This window comes from Carcharodon carcharias, chromosome 5, assembly GCF_017639515.1.
Source record: "Carcharodon carcharias isolate sCarCar2 chromosome 5, sCarCar2.pri, whole genome shotgun sequence".
Taxonomy (NCBI): Eukaryota; Metazoa; Chordata; class Chondrichthyes; order Lamniformes; family Lamnidae; genus Carcharodon; species Carcharodon carcharias.
In genome coordinates this window covers 82,971,430-82,992,149 of record NC_054471.1, presented here as the reverse complement: position 1 = coordinate 82,992,149, position 20,720 = coordinate 82,971,430, and the positions used below count along the sequence as shown (strand labels likewise).

Sequence of the window (20,720 nt, the reverse complement as noted above, 5' to 3'; positions counted from 1 at the left end):
TCAACAATTTCAAATCATAACATCTGCCCCAATATTTTGTTTTGGACTGCATCTATGGCTGATGGTTTTTTTTTATATTCACATCTCCTCTAGGCCCATCTTTTGTTTCTTTTCTTGCCCCATTACTGTCTCCTTCTGTCATTTAATCACTCCTGCCTTCTACCTTGTCACAGACCACTCTTATTTCTTCCCTCCCACTTGCTCAAAACCAGCAGCAGCACCAGGCACACCTAAAAATGAGGTGTCAACCTGGTGAAGCTATAATACAGGACTACTTGAGTGCCAAACAGCATATGCAGCAAGGGATAGACAGAGCTAAGCAATTCCACAATCAATGGATCAGATCTAAGCTTCGCAGTCCTGCCACATCCAGTGGTGAATGGTGGTGGACAATTAAATAACTCACTGGAGGAGGAGGCTCCAGAAATATCCCCACATTCAATGATGGGGGAGCCCAACACAAGTGCAAAAGATAAGGCTATAATCATCAGCCAGAAGTGCTGAGTGGATGATCCATCTTGGCCTTCTCTGGAGGTCTCCAGCATCACAGATGCCAGTCTTCAAGCCAATTCAATTCACTCCACATGATATCAAGAAACAGCTGAAGGCATTGAATATGCAAAGGCTATAGGGCCTGACAATATTCTGGCAATAGCACTGAAGACTTGTGCTCCAGAACTTGCCACGCACCTAGCCAAACTGTTCCAGTACAGCTACAATACTGGCATCTACCCGGCTATGTGGAAAAGCGCCCAGGTATGTCCTGCACACAAAAAGCAGGAAAATCCAATCTGGCCAGTTGCTGCCCCATCAGTCTACTTTCCATCATCAGTAAAGTAATTGAAAGGGTCATCAACAGTGCTATCAAGCAGCACTTGCTTAGCAATAACCTGCTCAATGACACCCAGTTTGGGTTCCATCAGGGCCACTCAGCTCTTGACCTCGTTACAGCCTTGGTTTAAACATGGACAAAAGAGCTGAACTCCTGTGGTGAGGTGAGAGTAACTGCCCTTGATATCAAGGCCTCATTTGACTGAGTGTGGCATCAAGGAGCCCTAACAAAATTGGAGTCAATGGCAATTCGGGGGAAACTCTCCACTGGTTGGAGTCATACCTAGCACAAAGGAAGGTGGTTGTGGTTTTTGGAGGTCAATCATCTCAGCTCCAGGACATCACTGCAGGAGTTCCTCGGGGTAGTGTCCTCGACCCAACAATCTTCAGCCGCTTCATCAATGACCTTCCTTCCATAAGGTCAGAAGTGGGGATGTCCACTGATGACTACATAATGTTCAGCACCATTCACTAATCCTCAAATACTGAAGCAGTCCATGTCCAAATGCAGCAAGAGCTGGAAAATATCCAGGCTTGGGCTGACAAGTGGCAAGTAACATTCGCACCACACAAGTGCCAGGCAATGACCATATCTAACAAGAGAAAATCTAACCAATGCCCCTTGACGTTCAATAGCACTACCATCACTGAATTCTCCAATATCAACATCCTGGGGATTACCATTAACCAGAAACCGAACTGGGCTAACGATATAAATACTATGGCTACAAGAGCAGGTCAGAGGCTAGGAATCCTGCGATGAATAGCTCATCTTCTGACTCCCCAAAGCCTGTCCACCATCTACAAGGCACAAGCCAGGGGTGTGATGGAATACTCCCCACTTGCCTGGATCAGTGCAGCTCCCACAACACTCAAGAAGCTTGACACCATCCATGACAAAGCTGCTCACTTGATTGGCACCAAATCCACAAACATTCACTCCCACAAAAACCGACACACAGTAGCAGCAGTGTGTACCATATACAGGATGAACTGCAGGACTTCACACGGCTCCTTGACAGCACTTCCAAACCCATGGCCACTACCACCTAGCAGGACAAGGACAGCAGATACATGGGAACACCGCCACCTGGAAGTTCCCCTCCAGGTCACTCACCATCCTGACTTGGAAATATATCGCCATTCATTCACTTTGCTGGGTCAAAATCCTGGAACTCCCTTCGTAACAGCACTGTGGGTGTACCCACACCACATGGACTGCAGTGGTTCAAGAAAGCAGCCCACCACCACCTTCTCAAGGGCAACTAGAGATGGGCAATATATGCTGGCCCAGCCAGTGAAGCCCACATCCCATGAATGGGTTTAAAAAAAAATTCCAGATCTGTTAAGAATTAGCTTTAATATCAATGCGAAAGATTAACTCTCTCCTTTTCTCTCCACAGATGTTGCCTGATCCATTGAGCATTTCCAGCATTTTCTGGTTTTGTTTCAGATTTACAGCATCTGCAGTATTTTATTTCTGTTTGAGCTATGTAAAGGATTGCACTCATTTAATTGCATTAAAGAAATCCATTAATGCATCTACAATGTCCTCATCTATTTCTTCTAACATGCTGTGGTGGAAGTCTTCAGGTCCTGAAGATTTGTCTGCTTTAAGTCCTATTATTTTCTCCATTACCATTATTTTACTGATATGAAATCCACTGAGTTCCTCTCATTGACCTCTTTTTTACTGTCCTTATACCGTTGGCATTTTACCCTCTTTCTTCACTGTGAAAACAAATATGAAGTTTGCCATTTTCTTCTTACCCAGTTTAGCCTTGCTTGCACCAGGCTTTAATAGGCTCACATTCCCATCTACGACCTCATATGTTAACATAATTTTTATTTCTTGCTGTTAGCTTTGATATCCTTCGCAAAGGTTTTTTTTTTAAATTCCCTTGCAAAAACTTGTATTGTTGCTTTTTATACCTGCCCTTGTCCCAGTTGCACCTTCTAAGTAAGTAGTTTTCCAACCATTCTCACTTGAACCATGTATGGCCTTTGCTTGCGTACTAACAAATTTAAGAACATCAGGCTTAATTAGTTTCTTAAATGAGTCTCGTTGTATTGCAGCTAATCTTTTGATTCCTTATCACTATTTCAGGTGTTCCTCCTGCTTTTTTCTCACTCTGTCCCCTTCTTCACCTCATCAACTTTCACCGATCATCTGCCAACGCTATCCACAATTTTCTCACAAATTCACTGTGCAATCGACTTTCTTCAAATGGTGCTTCCTCAATGCACACAATCTTCATTCTTCTTGGGTAAAAATGGATGACTTACTCTCAATGACCCCTCACACAGCAATGGAAATCTTGTTTAATTCTTCGAGACATTTTATCATGTCAGACCAACAGTTAGCACCGTTGATGACTGAACCCAAAGTCTTGCTTCATATCTAAGAATTCTGGATCTATCCCCACTGACCGTCAAATGTAACTCCCTCATCCTTGTTGCTAAAGTTGCCTTCAAGGGAATTTATCTTCCCTGTCAAATATTTCTTTACCCATCAACAGCTCCTCACTTTCCATAAGGCCTAAATCCACTCAAACTTGAATATTGCTCTGACATTTGTGGGCCTCGTCTAATAGCTTTCTTCCAATGTCAACCAAGAAGAAATGTGTGATGCCTTTCTCAGCTCTCCCTCTGTGCTTAGCTTTTGTTGCCTTTCTTTATTTTATTGACATTATCATGCTAAATGCCTCTCTGAGGTTTTCACCCTTCTGAGATGTAATTTATTTTTCTTTATTCTTTCATGAGATGTGGGCATCACTGGCAAGGTTGTTGCCCATCCCTGTGAACTGAGTGCCATTTCAGAGGGCTGTTAAGAGTCATTACTATAGACCTGGAGTCAGATGTAGGCCAGACCAGGTAAGGATGGCAGTTTCCTTCCTTATAGGACATTAATGAACCAGATGGGTTTTTACAATGATCATTCATTTCTATAATAATCGACAATGGGTTTCGTGGTCAACATTACTGAAGCTAGTTTTCAATTCCGGATTTTATTAATTGAATTTAAATTCAATTTGATTTGAATTCATGTCAACAGAGCATTAGCTTGGTCCTCTGGCGTGCTAGTCCAGTGATGTTACCACTATGCCACCATTTCCCTCTAAATATGCCATCACACAGTCTTCCACCATCCTACTTCCCTCAATATGTCCTGGAATTCTTCACCACCCCCAACCCCCTCAATCTTTCCTATCTCCAACAATCTTCAATCCTTTAAAACTCAAACTTGCATCATCCAATCAATATTTTTTGATTTATCTTGTCTTCTTTTTCAACCTTGCTATTCTCTGTTATGCCCTTCACCTAGGGACACCTCGGTTGCCTATTGACTTGCATGCAGAGGCTGTGCAGTGAACGAGATATATGTATTACCTGTAGATATTTCACCGTCTTAAATGGGGATATTAGCCTACCCCAAAAAAAAACCCTTGCGAGGAATAAAAGGTTAATTGATAGTCTCCAATACATTAGTGGTTACGGAGCCCATCTGGAATTGAAAGCTAGTCTCAGTAATGGTGCCCATGAAACTATTGTTGATTGTTATAGAAATGAACGATTGCTGTAAAAACCCAACTGGTTCATTAAGGAATGGTTTTTGAACCCTGCCAAACTCTCTCAAGCCCACCCTTGCACCACACTGTGTGGTGTTTTTATCTTCTCTATCCTGAGACTGTGTCCCCTGGTTCTAGAAAGGCTGTGGAACTGCAATAGAATAGGCCAAACAGTTAGAGCAAGCAGCACAGCATTTAAACACAATTAATAAAACACAGTTCCTTTTAGGAATAACAAAGGGAGTAAAAGCATTGCACATTATCCTAATGCTTATATTGCACTATTAAGGCATTTGACATAAAGAAGTGACTCGAATGTCATTTTGAGCTACAGATTTTCTGGATCTGATTTGTTCCCAGGGGAAAATGTCATTCTGATTTATAAAATTGTTTTCTTTTTGCTTTCAACATCACGATAATATTGGCTGCATGCAGTTGCAATCTACCATAACTATAAAAGTTCCTAGCAGGCAGGCCCTCACTGTGACCAGCTGATGCTGTCTCCTATACGTTCAAATAATCCAGCCAGGAATGCTGCAAGATATCAGATTGACATGTGCCTTCAAGCAGCTGTCTTCAACATCCTATCTCCTGTCATGTCAAATTTATGTACCATTATCTGAACATTGTTCCGTTTTTTGCTGATGATGTTTACTGTGTTATTTTTAAACTGGTATTTATAGTTTTGTTTCTTGGTTCTTTTCACAGATGAAGAATCACTTGGCTACCCCCAAAGCACCACAGATTATTGTACTAGAGTCATGGGTGTACCAAAAATTGTGGAAATAGCTTTATAGATTTTTTGATATGTAAATATTGCAATTACTGGTGAGGGCGTCCTTGCATAAATAATAAGCACACTCATACCAAATTGCTCTCTCTCTCTACTTTTTTCCCCATTGAATTAACAGGAAGCAGTGTTCATAGAATTGTGTGTAGAACTATAGATTAACCCTGCATAGAAAAAGGCTCATTGTGCCTTTGAGTGAGCTATCCAATTAATCCCATTTCCTACCCTTTCCCCCTAGCCCTGCAAAACTCTCCCTTTCAAGTATTTACCCAACTTCCTTTTGGAAGTTACAATTGAACCTGCTTCCACCAGCCTTTTAGGCAGTGTAATTCCACCATGGTAGATCATAATGTGCACTGTGTAAAAAATAAATTCCCATCTCACTCCTGGTTCTTATGCCTTAAATCTGGTCCAACTTAAAGCGATGTTTGCATATTAAGTGTTCATAATGTGACTTCTACCCTACAGTTCCTGTTGTTTTAGATTTCCAACATGACAGTAGTGATACAAGGACCAAAAAAGCAGTAAAATTCACAAACCGTACAGAACTCAAAATCACCTGTGCTTGGATATATAGGCGTCATTTTAGTATGGCCAGATCTATATAAGCTCTTGCTCTGGGATGATCGATGGTGCTGTTCAAGATGATCTTTGGTGGGGCACATCCAAAATAAAAGAGATAACACTGTCGTCAATACCAAACGTTTGCATCCAACTGACCCTCCTACCCTCCAATAAGAAAACCAACCACTCAACAGGAATATAAATAATGGCAAAGAAAAGCAAAGTGGGGAGAGAGATGAGAGAAATATGTAAAGTCCTTTTAAGTTGACATTACGTACTTTATCAAGGAATATGCTCTTCTTTACATAGGAACATAGGAAAAAAGAGCAGAAGTAGGCCATTCAGCCCCTCAAGCGTGCTCTGCCATTCATCTAGATCATGGCTGGTCATCTCCTCATTCCCATTTGTCACCGCTTTCTCCATATCCCTTGATGTAATTTCTCTCCAGGAATCTAGCGATTTCTTTCTTGAACATACTCAACGGCTGAGCCTTCATAGCCCTCTGGGCCACAGAATTCCAAAGATTCACCACCCACTGAGTGAAGAAATTCCTCCTCACCTCAGTCTAAGGCCCACCCTTTATCCTAAGACTGTGTCCCCTGGTTCTAAAAACTCCAGCCAGGGGAAAGCTGTTAGCTGCTGTCAATGATGTGACTTGTGTAAGTGAGGCAGGCAAGTTTTTACATGAGATTAAACAGATTAAAATCACACCCTGAATATAAAATTGTACGTGTGGGGCTGTCTGCTTATTAAAGTGCACAGAAGTGGAACACCCTGTTTTTTTATTTAATTCCAAAGACAAATTGACTTAAATATTTTAAATTTAATTCTGTGAAGGAAATTTTGCAAGATATCATTTCTCTTTAATTATTTCTACCTGTCCACAAGGGTAATAGTTTTAAGCATTCACCACTCTCTTAGGTCTGGATAGCGATGCCCAAAATTCAGCAGCAGAACTAGAACTACATTAGCAATCCCATTCGGTAGGGCAGAACTGTTGTGGGAAGTGGAAATAAACCCACACTCTAGGGGGGCACTGCTGAGGGCAGAGCTGAGATACACTGTGGGCACACAATAGAGGGGGCTTTACCCTGTACCAAAGTGACAGTGTCACAGCAAACCTGGGAGTGATTGATGTTCATTGATAAAAGTAGAAAAAAGTGTTCTACACCCTCTCACTGAAACCCTTAATCTTTGATGCTTCAACCCATATCTTCAGTAATAACACTTGTAACAGTAGTTCATAGGGCTATAATATATAGTTTGCATATTACAAGACGCATGATCAAAAATAAAACATAAACATTATCATAATAGCTGAACAGTCCTTGCTGTAGTAACAGCAAAATGGAGAGATACTTGCTCGCTCAATAGCTAAAATAATTGCCTGAAAATGTGAGTGGTCTCACTGATGTAAGTACTAAAGATGAATAAACATTGTGTTGGATAGTCATCCACATTAATATTCTCCATCATCCATATGACAAGCAACTCTCGTTATGGAAAGTGCATACTTAAGTGCCTCATGACCTTTGCTATGCTTTCAGCTCAGTCCTGATGTAATTATATGTTCACAACAGGCCTCACTATGGTGCTTTGGATTCTTGCCATAACACTTAAACATTACTTTGCAACGTGTCTCTAAGGTTGCCCTTCATTTGCGCACCTAAATTGGTCCGAATGCTGGAATTAATATCATGAATTTTGATTTAATGTGGCTAATGCAGCCTTCTCCTCATATATTGTCATTAAAAGGCAATTGTCAACAATTATAGCCTCCCTTTTCTTCTGTATAATTTTAAACCAAATAAATTCAATTTGTGGAGCAATTTATTACTTCAGATAGCAATAATGGGCTATGATGACCTTACATGCCCGACTTCCATTTTGTCAATATTTTTTTCTATATTCTCTAAAAATGCTGATTCATGTTATGGTATATGGCTTGTAGACACCTGGGTTGAGAAATCGGGCTTAATAGCATCTGTTTCTTAGGTGCTACGGTTGCCTTCAGAGGTCCAAAATGGTGTCCATGGAACGTGTGCACACTATAGGGAGCAAAATGTGCTGGATATCATATTGGTAAGAGCATTAGCAATGCATCAAGTGAATGTCAGTTGGAAATATGCAGAGCAGACAAATAGTGACGTCAAGCAGTATGCAATGTTGATCTGACAACAGTTGTGTCATTTTTGAGCTCAACACTCCAGCTAATGGCCTGTATTAACCTCATGTGGGGTAATGTGTTTTCAACATCAAGGGGACCCCGCCAATCAGTGCTACTTAAAGGGATCACCAACTGCTGACAGGTTAGTAGCTGATTGATTTTGTCTGGCTGTTGCTATGATTCTGCAAGGTTTTTTTTTGCCTTCGATAACTGTTTAAGGTTGCTAAAGTCTACAGGAAGTACTGAGACAGATGCTGAAGGATATTTTACTGTCATCAAGGCTTCTGTACATATTAATTGCTCTGAGAAATGGGTTCACAAGTAAGGCCTTCCCCTTGGATTACAGTTTGACTTGGCAAAGGGAGGCCACGCAGAGCAAGACAAGCCACTGGAAGAGGGAGGGGTGGGGGAAAGGCTCTCAACAGGATGCCATATCATCCCAGGTTCAGGAAGCAATTCTCCTACTTGAACCTCAGCGAGGAACAGTGTGCTTCAGTCGGGATGCTCCCATTGAAATCTGCCACCTGCTGCACTCACAAATGCAACCTCAGGGTTGAGCAAGGACAGCACTGTCAGTGGCTGTGAAGGTAACTGTAGCCATGAAATTCTGTGCATATGGCTTCCTCCAGCTGGAGCTGGAGATATTTACAACCTCTCACAGTGAGTTCATCCAATGTTAAATAAGGCAGGTTATTGACTTTATTCAATGGGAGTTGACAACTTTTCATTATCTCTTACCAGAGAGAAGCAGGTGGGTGAACATGCTGCTTTGCTCAGATTGTAGGTTTCCCCATGATGCAGGGTAATGTTAGCGGCCAGCCAGCATGAAGCATATGCTGAAAAGCTCAGCGCTGCCGTGGTAGGGGAGGGAGGAGGGCGGGCGATGACATCAATGCGGGCGCGGGCCAGCGCTGACAGAAAGCTCCCTGAAGGCTGGGAGCTGCTTCAGGGAACTACAGGCCCGAAACCCAATAAATAAAGTTTTTAAAATCAGGAAAAAAATGTCCAAGCATCACAGCTAGGCACCTGAACATACAGGTGATAAAAATGCTGTCCACAGATTTCTATATTAATTTCATTTAATAATGGAAATGTCATCCCTGCCTGGCCAATTTGGCCGTCCACCAACTGTAAGGTTGAATGGGTGACTGAAAATGACAGACAATTGATCTGCTAATGGGTTTAATTGACCTCTTAATTGTTGGCGGGCACAATTCTGGCATTTGCATGCACCCACTGACTGAAATATCGTGCAAGATGATGTCAGGACACTTGTCCAACGTCATCTCGCATGATTTCCCTCCCCATCAGCATAAAATTCAGCCCATAATGAAAGCCCGACTGCCATATAAAATGTGATAGGGTAAATCATTAACATGTGGAAACAACACCTGCGCTGCCTGGGCTGCTCCGGAAGTGCCCTGCTGTACTCGGCAGAACAGGTGTCAAGATTAGTGGTGATCTGCTGCATGCTGCACAACCTCACCATTAGGAGGCGTCAGCCCGCCAGCTGTACAGTAAGCAGCTGAAGAGCAGGAGTGTGAAAAGGAGGTGGAGGACAGCAGTAGGAGGATGAATGCTGTCATTCTCCTCTGGGGTGGAACCTCAGCAAGCCTGGTAATCTGAAAAAGGACAGATAGCTTGACCCTGGAAGTTCCTTTGCATCCTGAGATCCAGAGCCATGATGACACCAGTCTCAGCTTCAGACTGCAGCACTCAAACAGACATTGGGTGGATGTGGTTTGTGCTGCAATGGAGGCTGAAACGTCAGCTGTCAGATACAAGGCCACAAGTGGAGTCGGCCACCACTTCCACACTGGAAAGATGGGCTCAACCTCTGCTCAAAGCCCTGTGGCAAGTTGGTACTGGACTCCTCCATGCTCCTTGACATTGAATGAAGGATTTCAGTCAGTGCTCTTCTGGAGACTGTCCCATTGTAATGATCTTCTGACCTCTCTGCAGTGGAACCATGTGTGATCTCGCCCTCCAGAGAGTTGGGACCTGTGCTATACTTGCCTTGACTGTAGCCCATTCATAGCTGGGCTCTCACCATCTGAAGATCCTGCCTTTGATCTGATAAGATGTGTGGAGTTGGTGTGATGTGTGAAATCGATTGAGTGTTTCTTCAACATCACTGGCTTCCTGCTGTTCCTCCAGTTCCTGACCAGATTCTACCTCTTGGCGATTTGAAATGAGAAAGGCACTAGGATGAGGTTATGGAGCAAGGAGGGATCTGGGGAAAATAAGGGGGGCATGCTTAATCTATCTGCAACTTGGAAACCTGGAGAGGGTGTGGAGGAAGTAAGATGTGGAAACAGGATTAGGTGTGAGGATAATGCTGTCTTTGATGATTTCAGCCTTGCTGCTGGCCATGTTCTCAACAATGCCACCCTATTAATGGCCAGCACCATTTTCTCCTTGGGGGTTAGGGCATGCAGTTGTTTCTGTCCCTCTTCAGTTAGCTCCTGCTGCCCCAGGTTGTCTGCCACCTTATCCTTCAAGAGAGATGAAAGTGTGTCAATGAGTGTGGTGCAATGTGTCTGGGTGATGTGCCTATCCTGGCTGAATAGCTGACAGTACGTACATGCTGTGAGATGTGGATATGAGGCTTCCAGCAGTGCTAAGTGTGTGGGGGTGAGGTGAAGCTCTGAATGTGAGGTATGAGTCTTGATTGTTGATAGCTGAGTGATGGGGGTGTGGTGAATGGAGCAGTGTCTGAGGCTGGTGCTGCTGTTGGCAGGAATATGGCATTCATTCACATTCACTGAGCTCGATCACTTTGGCAAGGTCATTGATCATCTTGCGACACTGCATCCAGATCGTCAGGCCATTATATTTTTGCAGTGACTGAGATAGCTATCTGATCAGTTTACCTTTCGAGTGTGTGTCTGGAGAACCTCTGAGTCCCTTTGTGGATACAGGACATCCCTCCTCCTTTCCACCTCCTTCACCAAGGCCTCTAGCACAGCGTCAGAGAACCTCGGCTCCTGCTCTCTCCTACATTGTGCCATTATTTAATGTTTCCCAGGTCAGGCTCACCGACTGCACAATTACCAGCACTTGCTCAAGCCACAATGCTCCTCCCCTTTAAGATGGTATCACTGCCTCCTCAGGGTGTGAAGGTTGTGGGTTCAAGTCCCATTCCAGGACTTTAAGTTCAATACTCTTACTCTAAGGGGGTGCTGCACTGTTGAAGGTGCTGTCTTTCAGAGGAGACATTAAATTAAGGTCCAGTCTTCCCTCTCAGGCAGGCTTAAAAGATACAGTGTTCAATATTTATCTCCCAATCAACATCACAATAACAGATTATCCGGTCATTCTCGCTTTGCTGGTTGTGGAAGTTTGCTGCCACATTCCCTACAACAGTGACTACACTGCAAAAAGTGCTTCACTGTCTTTGAGACATCCTGTGGTTGTGAAAAGGCGCTATGTAAATGCAAGTTTTTTTTCCCCTATTATTTCTATCCAATTTAGCCCCCTGGTCTCCTCTGGTCACTTCCCCCACATAGTGACCATATTCCAGATGTTAGTGTAGACGCTAAGGGGTAGAATTTTCAGAGGAGTTCTCAGAGTTGTACTGGAGTCATTTTTCTGGCTAAACTACTGAGAATCTGTAAATATTTTGCAGGACATCGGGGCTCCCCCATGGAAATTCATCCCCAAAGAGTCAGTCAGCTTTCTACATGTGGTTGGAGGGGGCTGATCATCTCCTCAGCAAATGAGGAGAGAACGACTGGAGGAGCAACGAGCAGTCGGAAGCTGTGTGGTAGCGGAGAGTGAGGCCTGAGGACCGGAGTGACAGAGCGTGAGTCCTAAAGATTGGAGTGGTGGCAGTGAGTGAGGCCGACAATCGGAGTGAGCGAGGCCTGAAGATCAGAGTGGCGACAGCGAGTGAAGCCGACGGTCGGAGTGACGGCGGTGAGCGAGGCTCTAGGGTGACCAACTGTCGCAGATTTTCTGGGATTTCCCAGAATTTGCCCGTCTCCCCCTCACCCCAGGCAAGGGCTTTTCGGGACTTGGTTTTTCCTGGAATCCTCCAGGCAGCGACTAAGGAGTCCTGCTCAGGGCCTCCTCTTGCCACTCCCTGAGCATCTTTGGTGTCTGCGCATGCTCAGACCAGATTAGATGGCCACCACGAGGAGGAGCCAGGAGGGGAGAACAAAGCAGGACGAGGTGTGTGTTTGGGGGAAGGGATGGGTCGAAGCTGTAGGCCTGAGTCAACGGCAGGGATGGGGATGCAGCCAGGGTCCCGGGTGCAGCGACAGGCCCAAGGTGGGGAGGGGTAATCTGGAGTCAAGGGTCCTAGCAAGCTATGGGGCTAGTGTCTGCCAAGCCTGGGGCTGGGGGTTCGGCAAGCTTGGGGTGGAGGTGGTGGTACTGAGCAAACCTTGGGGGCCGGAGGCAGTCAGAGAAGCTGGTGGACTGCATGGGAAGCAGGATGTTGGCAAGAGGCTGCGGGGGCGCGGGCATGGGGGAAAGGAAGAGGCGAGGCCAGGCATCGGCGAGGCCAGGCATCAGGGAGGTCAGGGGATGGCGAGGCTGGGCGGGAGGCGAGATTGGGTGGGAAGGGCTGCAAATGTGGTTGGGGGGTTCTGTAAAGGGGGGGTGAAGAGAATGGCTGCAGTACTAATGAATGCTTTTCATCACCAATAAACACCTTTGAGTGTAAGTGATTGCTTCTGAACACTAATGATCACTTCAGAATACCAATGCTCAATCCTGAACACAAACTATCGCTCCTGAATGCTAATGATTGCTTTTGAACATGAACGATCACTTCTGAACACTGACAATCACTCCTGAAAAATAACCATCGTTTTTGAACACAAATGGTTGCTTCTGAACATCAGCAATTACATCTGAACTCTAATGATCACTTCTGAACACTAACAATAGTTTCTGAACACTAATGATAGCTTCTGAATGCTAATCCTCATTTCTGAACATTAACAATCACTGGAACGCTAATGATCACTACTGAAAACTGACGATTGCTTCTGAAGCTAATGATCGTTTCCAAACGTTAATGATCGCTTCCACAAATTTACCACAACCCTGATGGCCACTTCCGAATGCTTTAATGACCACTGAAGTAATCAAGAGCAATCAAAAGGCATCACAATGATTTTAAAAGATGGCAATTGAGTACTTTTGATGACAAATGATGACTGTTTTTTCCATAATAACATTCCAAATTACATATTTTGATGTCAAACGATGGGACTGAATGTTTTGAAGTATATTTAAATGAAATTACTGAAGTGTATTTGATTGCAAACAATGTCAAAATTTTCTGCTGGAGGACTACCAGTGAGTTGGAGACATAGATATCCACCAAATCACCAGCAACCTGGACACACAGAGCTCCACTAAACCATCACCAACTAGGCCAAGTACACCTTGACTAGACCCTTAACAACCTTAGCATATTGTACTGCTCCAGATGGTTAAATATTCTGAAAAATATACCTACAAATAAGGACCTTGGCACAGCTGCCTACACTAGACCATCAACAACATGGGCACATAGATCTGATAGGCGACTAGGGATATGAGCACTTGGACCTCCACACAGCTTCAGAAACTTGTGCATAGGCACTTCTACTAGTCAAAAACAATATGGTCGGACACACCTCCTTGGATCATCAGGGGCTTAGAATCTCAATGAATCTGTGGAATTCCCTACCTTAGAGGGAAGTGGATGCCAGGACGCTGAATAAATTTAAGGAGGAGATAGACAGATTTTTAATTAGTAACAGGCTGAAAAGTTATGGGGAGAGGGTGGGAAATTGGAGTTGAGGCTGAAATGAGATCAGCCATGATCGTATTGAATGGCGGGGCAGGCTCAAGGGGCTGAATTGCCTACTCCTGCTCCTAGTTCTTATGTTCTTTTTCACTAGACCATCGGCAACATGGGGACATTTACCTTTAATAGATCATTAAGAACACAGTCAACTAATTAGGAAAGTGATCCCATACAAGTTCAATAAATGACTAGGAACATCTTTATTTGACTACTGTGAACATGGCCACATACTTTTCCAATTGACCAGCAGGAATGTGGATACACACCTCCAATACATCATTAAGAATATGAGGACATGCACCAAGGAACTCTGTACTTCGGTTGCGTGAGTTATTTTAACTCAGTTATAGCACTGTTTAATTTCCATTTCTGCTGATTTTTGGCAATAGTGAATGCTAATGATGCTATGGCAGGAACTGATCTGGATGATAACTCAGCTCAACAGTCTACTGGAGTTAAAGTAATATAAACTGCCTTAGTCATAATAGTGTATTCTGACAATCAATTTAATTCAACCATGCACGTTAATTCATCTCTCTTGTACCCTATAATCTCAGCAACACCTCTAAGTTGTGTTTCCCAAGGTTTAAAGGGAGAAGAGAGAGCCGAATGCAAGCACTTTTCCACATAGTGATCTCATGATGCTTCTCTTGGCATTCCTACAAAAACAACAATGACTTTCATTTGCGTATAACTGTCTTGCACACAAGATGGTCCTCCCATTTCCCAGCCAAAAAAAGAAACAATTATGGTACATGTATAAAATCATCCCAGAATCTCCAAATCATTCCAAGCTCCCCCAAAAATGCTAAGCTTGTTTTGATGTGCACTGACTGTATTACATGAGGGTCACTGTTAGGCAGAGACAAGGAGTGAGAGATCATGGAGCTGAAAAAATGGGAACAGGAGACAAGGAAGCGGGGAAAGAAGAATGGGGCATCAGGAGCCTGAGGTATAGAAACAGGAGATCAAGGACCTGATAGAGGAGAATGAAGGGTAGGCAGCATAAGGAGAGTGGGAAACAGGATGACTGAGAAAGCACTGGAGAACTCAGGACAAGGGTGGGGCCAGACCAGGACTAGATGAGCACAATCTTCAGAGTTAACAACAAAATAATACGCCACAATAACTTGCATATAAGATGTCCTTGTTCATTTTCAACCACCAAGCATTGGCCTAAATTTCTAGTCTAATGCACGAGGCTTTAAAATATGAATATTTAGACTATTAGGGGCACGTCCTTAATTCAGCCACTTAACTTGTTTTTTCATGAGTGAGTCGGGTAGGTGGGGGAAAAAATTTTGTGAGGTCTGCATCATTTAAAAATTTAAGTTGTTCATTTTCCAGAATAACTTTCCCTTTCTGCAGTGGAGAAGGTTTCAGTCAGAAAATGAGGTCTAGGTTTGAATTTAGCATGAAATTGCTGAGTATTTTAACTTCATCTCAACATCTTGGAAGATAGGGGTGGGGGGGAATGTGGACTTGCAGCCAATTCAGGCTGCTCTGTCTAAAGTTAGGCACAAGCCTCCTGTGTCGTTATGCCCTGAAGGATGTGATAGAATTTATGCTAGGCATGGAGGAAACTTTCAATTTTGGCAGGGACGTATTGGATCAGCCTTCTTATACAGCTCACCCGATTTCCTCCTCCCAACAAATCGAACATCATGTATAATTTGCAGCCAATCTGTTGTCACCAGTTTTATGTCCCTGCCAAACATCAAAGTTACCCCCATTGTGATCATTAAACAGAAGTGATAACTAACTCATTAATTCTTACCTGATCGGCATGCAATGTCCACATCTTTTTCGAAGTCTGTCTATTTAGAATAAAACAGCAAAATCAGTTAAAACAAATAATGACAACATCAACATAAAAAAAGTACCAACGTGTACAAAAAAAACGCTCAAGCAAATTAGCTTTACTCAACTGGCAATGAACAAAATGAAATAACATAAAATGAATTGAACTAAAAACAGAAAGTGCTAGAAAAATTCAGATCAGGCAGCATCTTGGAGAAAGAGAAACAGAGTTAACGTTTTGAGTCGAACAGGACTCCTCTTTGGAACTCGATGACAAGACGTGTTGGACTGGAAACATTAACTCTGTTTCTCCCTCAACGAATATTGTCAGATCTGCTGAGTTTTCACAGCATTTTCTGTTTTTAGTTCAGATTTCCTGCATCTGCAGTATTTTGCTTTTGTTATGAACAAAATGAATTCTTGTTGTAGCAGAATATTTACAACCTGTTCAATGCTTGAATTTTAAGCAGGACTCTTATCACTTTGAGAAAAGAAGGAAAGATAAAAGCGAACTAGAATGTGGAGGACAATGGATAATTCCAATTAAATTAGGACTCTCTGCACTGCTACATATGGGACATCTTCATATCAGATTACAATCATTTGTTATGCAGCACTGACAAAAATAGCGGGTAAGTACAATTCAACAAGCGTTCTCAAAGAGCATATAATGTGCCAGGAACTAACAATGAATCATTCAGAGGAAGAAAGCAATCATTTTTCAATCAAAGAAATTAAAGTAATTGCATTCAATTAGGTTATTCTATTTGTAAGACAGTCACAGCCTAAGACCCAGCATAAAGCTGTTGATAGGATAAAGGTGGCCAAGTTCTTTAAATGAAAACAGCAATTAAACTTCTTAACACAAGTGTCATGGATCAACAAGTCCCTGGTCAAATATATAAAGAGAAATAAAATTCACATGACATGTGTAACCTTTCCATTTCTCAACACTGGGTTTAAATGCATAACTTTCACTCTCCGTATCTTGGATTTGACATTTTAGGGCTTATTTTGCAAGCTTTTCTCAAGGTAACTGTGGTTCAGGAATTAGGCACGAATGTTAAAACTATTATCAATGCCTACATTTAACCAGGATCCCCCGATGGCCACTGCATCTTGTGCAATGACCCCTCATTGCCTCATTATGTCGAAGTTAGCTTTAATTTAATTTATGGTCTTTATTTTATTTTCTTTAATGAACAATCAACAATGAATGCAAATAAAGCATAGCTTTTTCCCCAATCAAATACTGAAACAAGACTGGGAATCCTAGGCCTTGTGATAAACTGCAAGGTGACGGGGAGGCTGAAAAGCAGGAAAGCATATATTTTTTTATTATTCATCCACAGGGTATGGGCCTCGCTGGCTGGGCCAGCATTTATTGCTCATCCCTAGTTGCCCTTCAGAAGGTGGTGGTGAGCTGCCTTCTTGAACTGCTGTAGTAGGTACACCCACCGTGCTGTTAGGGAGAGTTCCAGGATTTTGACCCATAGACAGTGAAGGAATGCCGACATATTTCCAAGTCAAGATGTTGAGTGACTTGGAGGGGAACTTCCAGGTGGTGGTGTTCCCATGTATCTGCTCCCCTTGTCCTTCTAGGTGGTAGCAGTCATGGCTTTGGAAGATGCTGTTGAAGGTGAATTGCTGCAATACATCTTGTAGATGGTACACACTGCTGCTACTGTGCTCCAGTGGTGGAGGGAGTGAATGTTTGTGGATGGGGCACCAGTCAAGTGGGCTGCTTTGCTCTGGACAGTGTCAAGCTTCTTGAGCGTTGTGGGAGCCGCACTCATCCAGGCAAGAGGGGAGTATTCCATCACACTCCTGACTTGTGTCTTGTAGATGGTGGACAGGTTTTGGGGAGTCAGGAGATGGGCTACTCGTCACATGATTCCTAGCGTCTGGCCTACTCTTGTAGCCACAGTATTTATATGGCTAGTCCAGTTCAGTTTCTGGCCAACGGTAACCCCGAGGATGTTGATAGTGGGGGAATCTGTGATGGTAATGCCATTGAAGGTCAAGGAGAGGTGGCTAGATTCTCTCTTGTTGGAGATGGTCATTTCCTGGCACTTGTGTGGCACGAATGTTTCTTGTTGCTTAACAGCCCAAGCCTGGATGTTGTCCAGGTCTTGCTGAATGCAGGCATGGACTGCTTCATTATCTGAGAAATTATGAATGGTGCTGAACATTGTGCAATCAGTGAACATCCCCACTTCCAATGGATGATGATGGAGGAATGGTCATTGATGAGGCAGCATAAGATGGTTGGAGCTAGGACACTACCCTGAGGAACTCCTGCAGTAATGTCCTTGGACTGAGATGATTGACCTCCAACAACTACAATCATCTTCTTTTGGGCTAGGTATGACTCCAGCCAGTGGACAGCTTTCCTGATTCTCATTGTTTTGCTAGGGGTCCTTGATGTCATATTCAGTAAAATGCTGCCTTGATATCAAGGGCAGTCACTCTCACTACTTCCATCACTTTGCTGATGATTGAGAGTAGTCTGATGGGGTGATTATTGGCCAGGTTGGATTTGTCCTGCTCATTAGGAACAGGGTGTACCTGAGCAATTTTCCACAATGCCGGGTAAATGCCAGTGTTATATTTGTACTGGAACAGCTTGGATAGGTGTGAGGCTAGTTCTGGAGCACAAGTCTTCAGTACTAATTCTGGAATGTTGCAAGGCTGAGATGGATCATCCACTTGGCACTTCTGGCTGAAGATGATTGCAAATACGTCAGCCTTATCTTTTGCACTGATGTGCTGGCTCCTCCATCATTGAGAATGGGGATATTTGTGCAGCCTCTTCTTGTTAGTTATTTAATTGTCCATCACCTTTCATGACTGGATGTGGCTGGGCTGCAGAGCTTAGATCTGATTCGTTGGTTGTGGGATCACTTAGGTCTGTCCACTGCATGCTGCTTCTGCTGTTCACTACACAAGTACTGTGTTGTAGCTTCAGCAGGTTGACTCCTCAGTTTTAGGTATGCCTGGTGCTGCTCCTGGTATGCTGCCCTACACTCTTCGTTGAACCAGAATTGATCCCCTGGCTTGATGGTGATGGTAAAGTGGGAGATATGCTGGGCCATGAGGTTACAGGTTGTGGTTAAATACAATTCACCTGCTGATGGCCCACAGCACCTCATGGATGCCCAGCTTTGAGTTGCTAGATCATTCTGAATTTGTCCCATTTAGCATGGCAGTAATACCACACAACATGATGGAGGGTGTTCTCAGTTTGAACACAGTATATTCTGTGTTCTTGTTACTCTCAGTGCTTCTTTCAAGTGGTGTTCAAAACGCAGGAGCACTGATTCATTAGCTGAGGGAAGGTGGTAGGTGGTAATCAGCAGATGTTTCTTGCCTGTGTTTGATCTCATGCCATGAAACTTCATGGGGTTCAGAGACAATGTTGAGCACTCTCAAGGCCACCCCTCCCAACTTAATGCTGCCACCTCTGCTGAGTCTGCCCTGCCGGTGGGACAGGACGTACCCAGCATTGATAATGGTGGTGTTTGGGACATTATCTGTAAGGCATGATTCGGTGAGTATGACTATGTTAGGCTGTCGCTTGACTAGTCTGTGAGACAGCTCTCCCAATTTTAGCACCAGTCCCCAGATATTTGTAAGAAGGACATTGCAAGGTCAACTGGGCATGCAAGATGTCCCATTGTCATTTCTGATGCCTAGGTCGATGCCAGGTGGTCCGTGAGTTTTATTCTGACTACATTTTGTAGCAGTTTGATACAACTGAGTGGTTTGCTAGGCCATTTCAGAGGGCAGTTAAAAGCAACCACATTACTGTGGGTCTGGAGTCACACGCAGGTCAGACCAAGTAAGGATGACAGATTTCCTTCCCTAAAGGGCATTAGTGAACCAAATGCGCTTTTAAACCCATCCAGTCATTTTTATGATTGCCATTACCGAGACTAGCTTTTTATCTCAAATTTTGTAAAATAAACTGAATACAAATTCCTCAGCTGCCCTAGTGGGACTTGAATTCGTGTCTCTGGACCATTAGCCCAGGTCTCAGAAATACTGGGCAGAATTTTATGGCTCCTCCCGACAGTGGAATTTTCTGGACCCACTGAAGTCAATGGACTTTTGAACAGCTCGCCTCATTTTCTGGCCCTACCTCTGCTGTGAAGGGGCCGTAAAATTCTGCCCACTCGACCTGTGCTATCACACCTGTCTTCATTGCAACGTTGAATTTCCTACATATTTTCTTCAACATATCTTGGAACAAACATGTTCCATGCATTTTACAAGAAAGGGTTTATATATCAAGGGACACAGGCAACATTTAGAGCTAAGTAAGGTAGTCATAAGGTAGAACCTCATAAATGCAAGGATGATTGAGTTGTGGACGGAATTTCAGGGAACTATCATAAATTAGACAGCAAAAGTAGGTACAAGAGACAAAAGCATGTACTGTTGGGGAGAGAATAGGTTGAATGATATCATAACAGGTCACATTTTCTGGGCATAAATGCCTGAAACTACTCCTTAAAATTGTTATGGTCTTATTATAGTGGCCATTCCCTACAGGTAGGACTGGGAGAAGAGTGGAAACACTGACTGGGAAGTAAACCTAGAATGTACTGTTGATTGCATTCATGGATGGTTGCATAAAGAACTCATGCATGACATTCCCCTGACCATTATTCTAATATGAGGCAATAAACACTCATGCACTATTATACACTATCTTGTTGGCCTTTATTGCAAGGGGCTGGAATATAAAAGTAGGGAAATCTTGTTACAACTGTACAGAGCGTTGGTGAGACCACACCTAGAGCACTGCGTACAGTTTTTGTCTCCTTACTTAAGGAGGGACATACCTGCATTGAAGCAGTTCAGAGAAGATCCACTTGGCTAATTACTTTGAATGAAGGGGTTGTCTTATGAGGAAATGTTGAGCAGTTGGCCCACGCTCACTGGAGTTTAGAAGAATAAGAGGTGATCTTGTTGAAACATATAAGATGCTGAGGGAGCTCGACAGGTTAGTGCTGAGAGGATGTTTCCACTTGTGGGGTAATGTAAAACTAGGGGGCACAGTTTAAAAATAAGGGGTTTCCCATTTAAGATAGAGATGAGGAGGAATTTTTCATTCAGAGGGTTGTTACTCTTTGAAATTCTCTTCCCAGGGAGCAATGGAGGCTGGGTCATTGAATATATTCAAGGCTG

The 20,720-nt window shown here is 43.4% G+C and overlaps 1 protein-coding gene across 1 annotated transcript in view; it reads right to left on the bottom strand.

The window, feature by feature from the left end:
• The window catches only part of adgrb3 (adhesion G protein-coupled receptor B3), a 1,012,398-nt gene that overhangs the window by 56,976 nt on the left and 934,702 nt on the right, over positions 1–20,720 (bottom strand). The window contains exon 27 of the mRNA XM_041188763.1: positions 15,505–15,544. Within this exon, the coding sequence (XP_041044697.1) occupies positions 15,505–15,544 (40 nt within the window). The remainder of the gene's footprint in view (positions 1–15,504; positions 15,545–20,720) is intronic.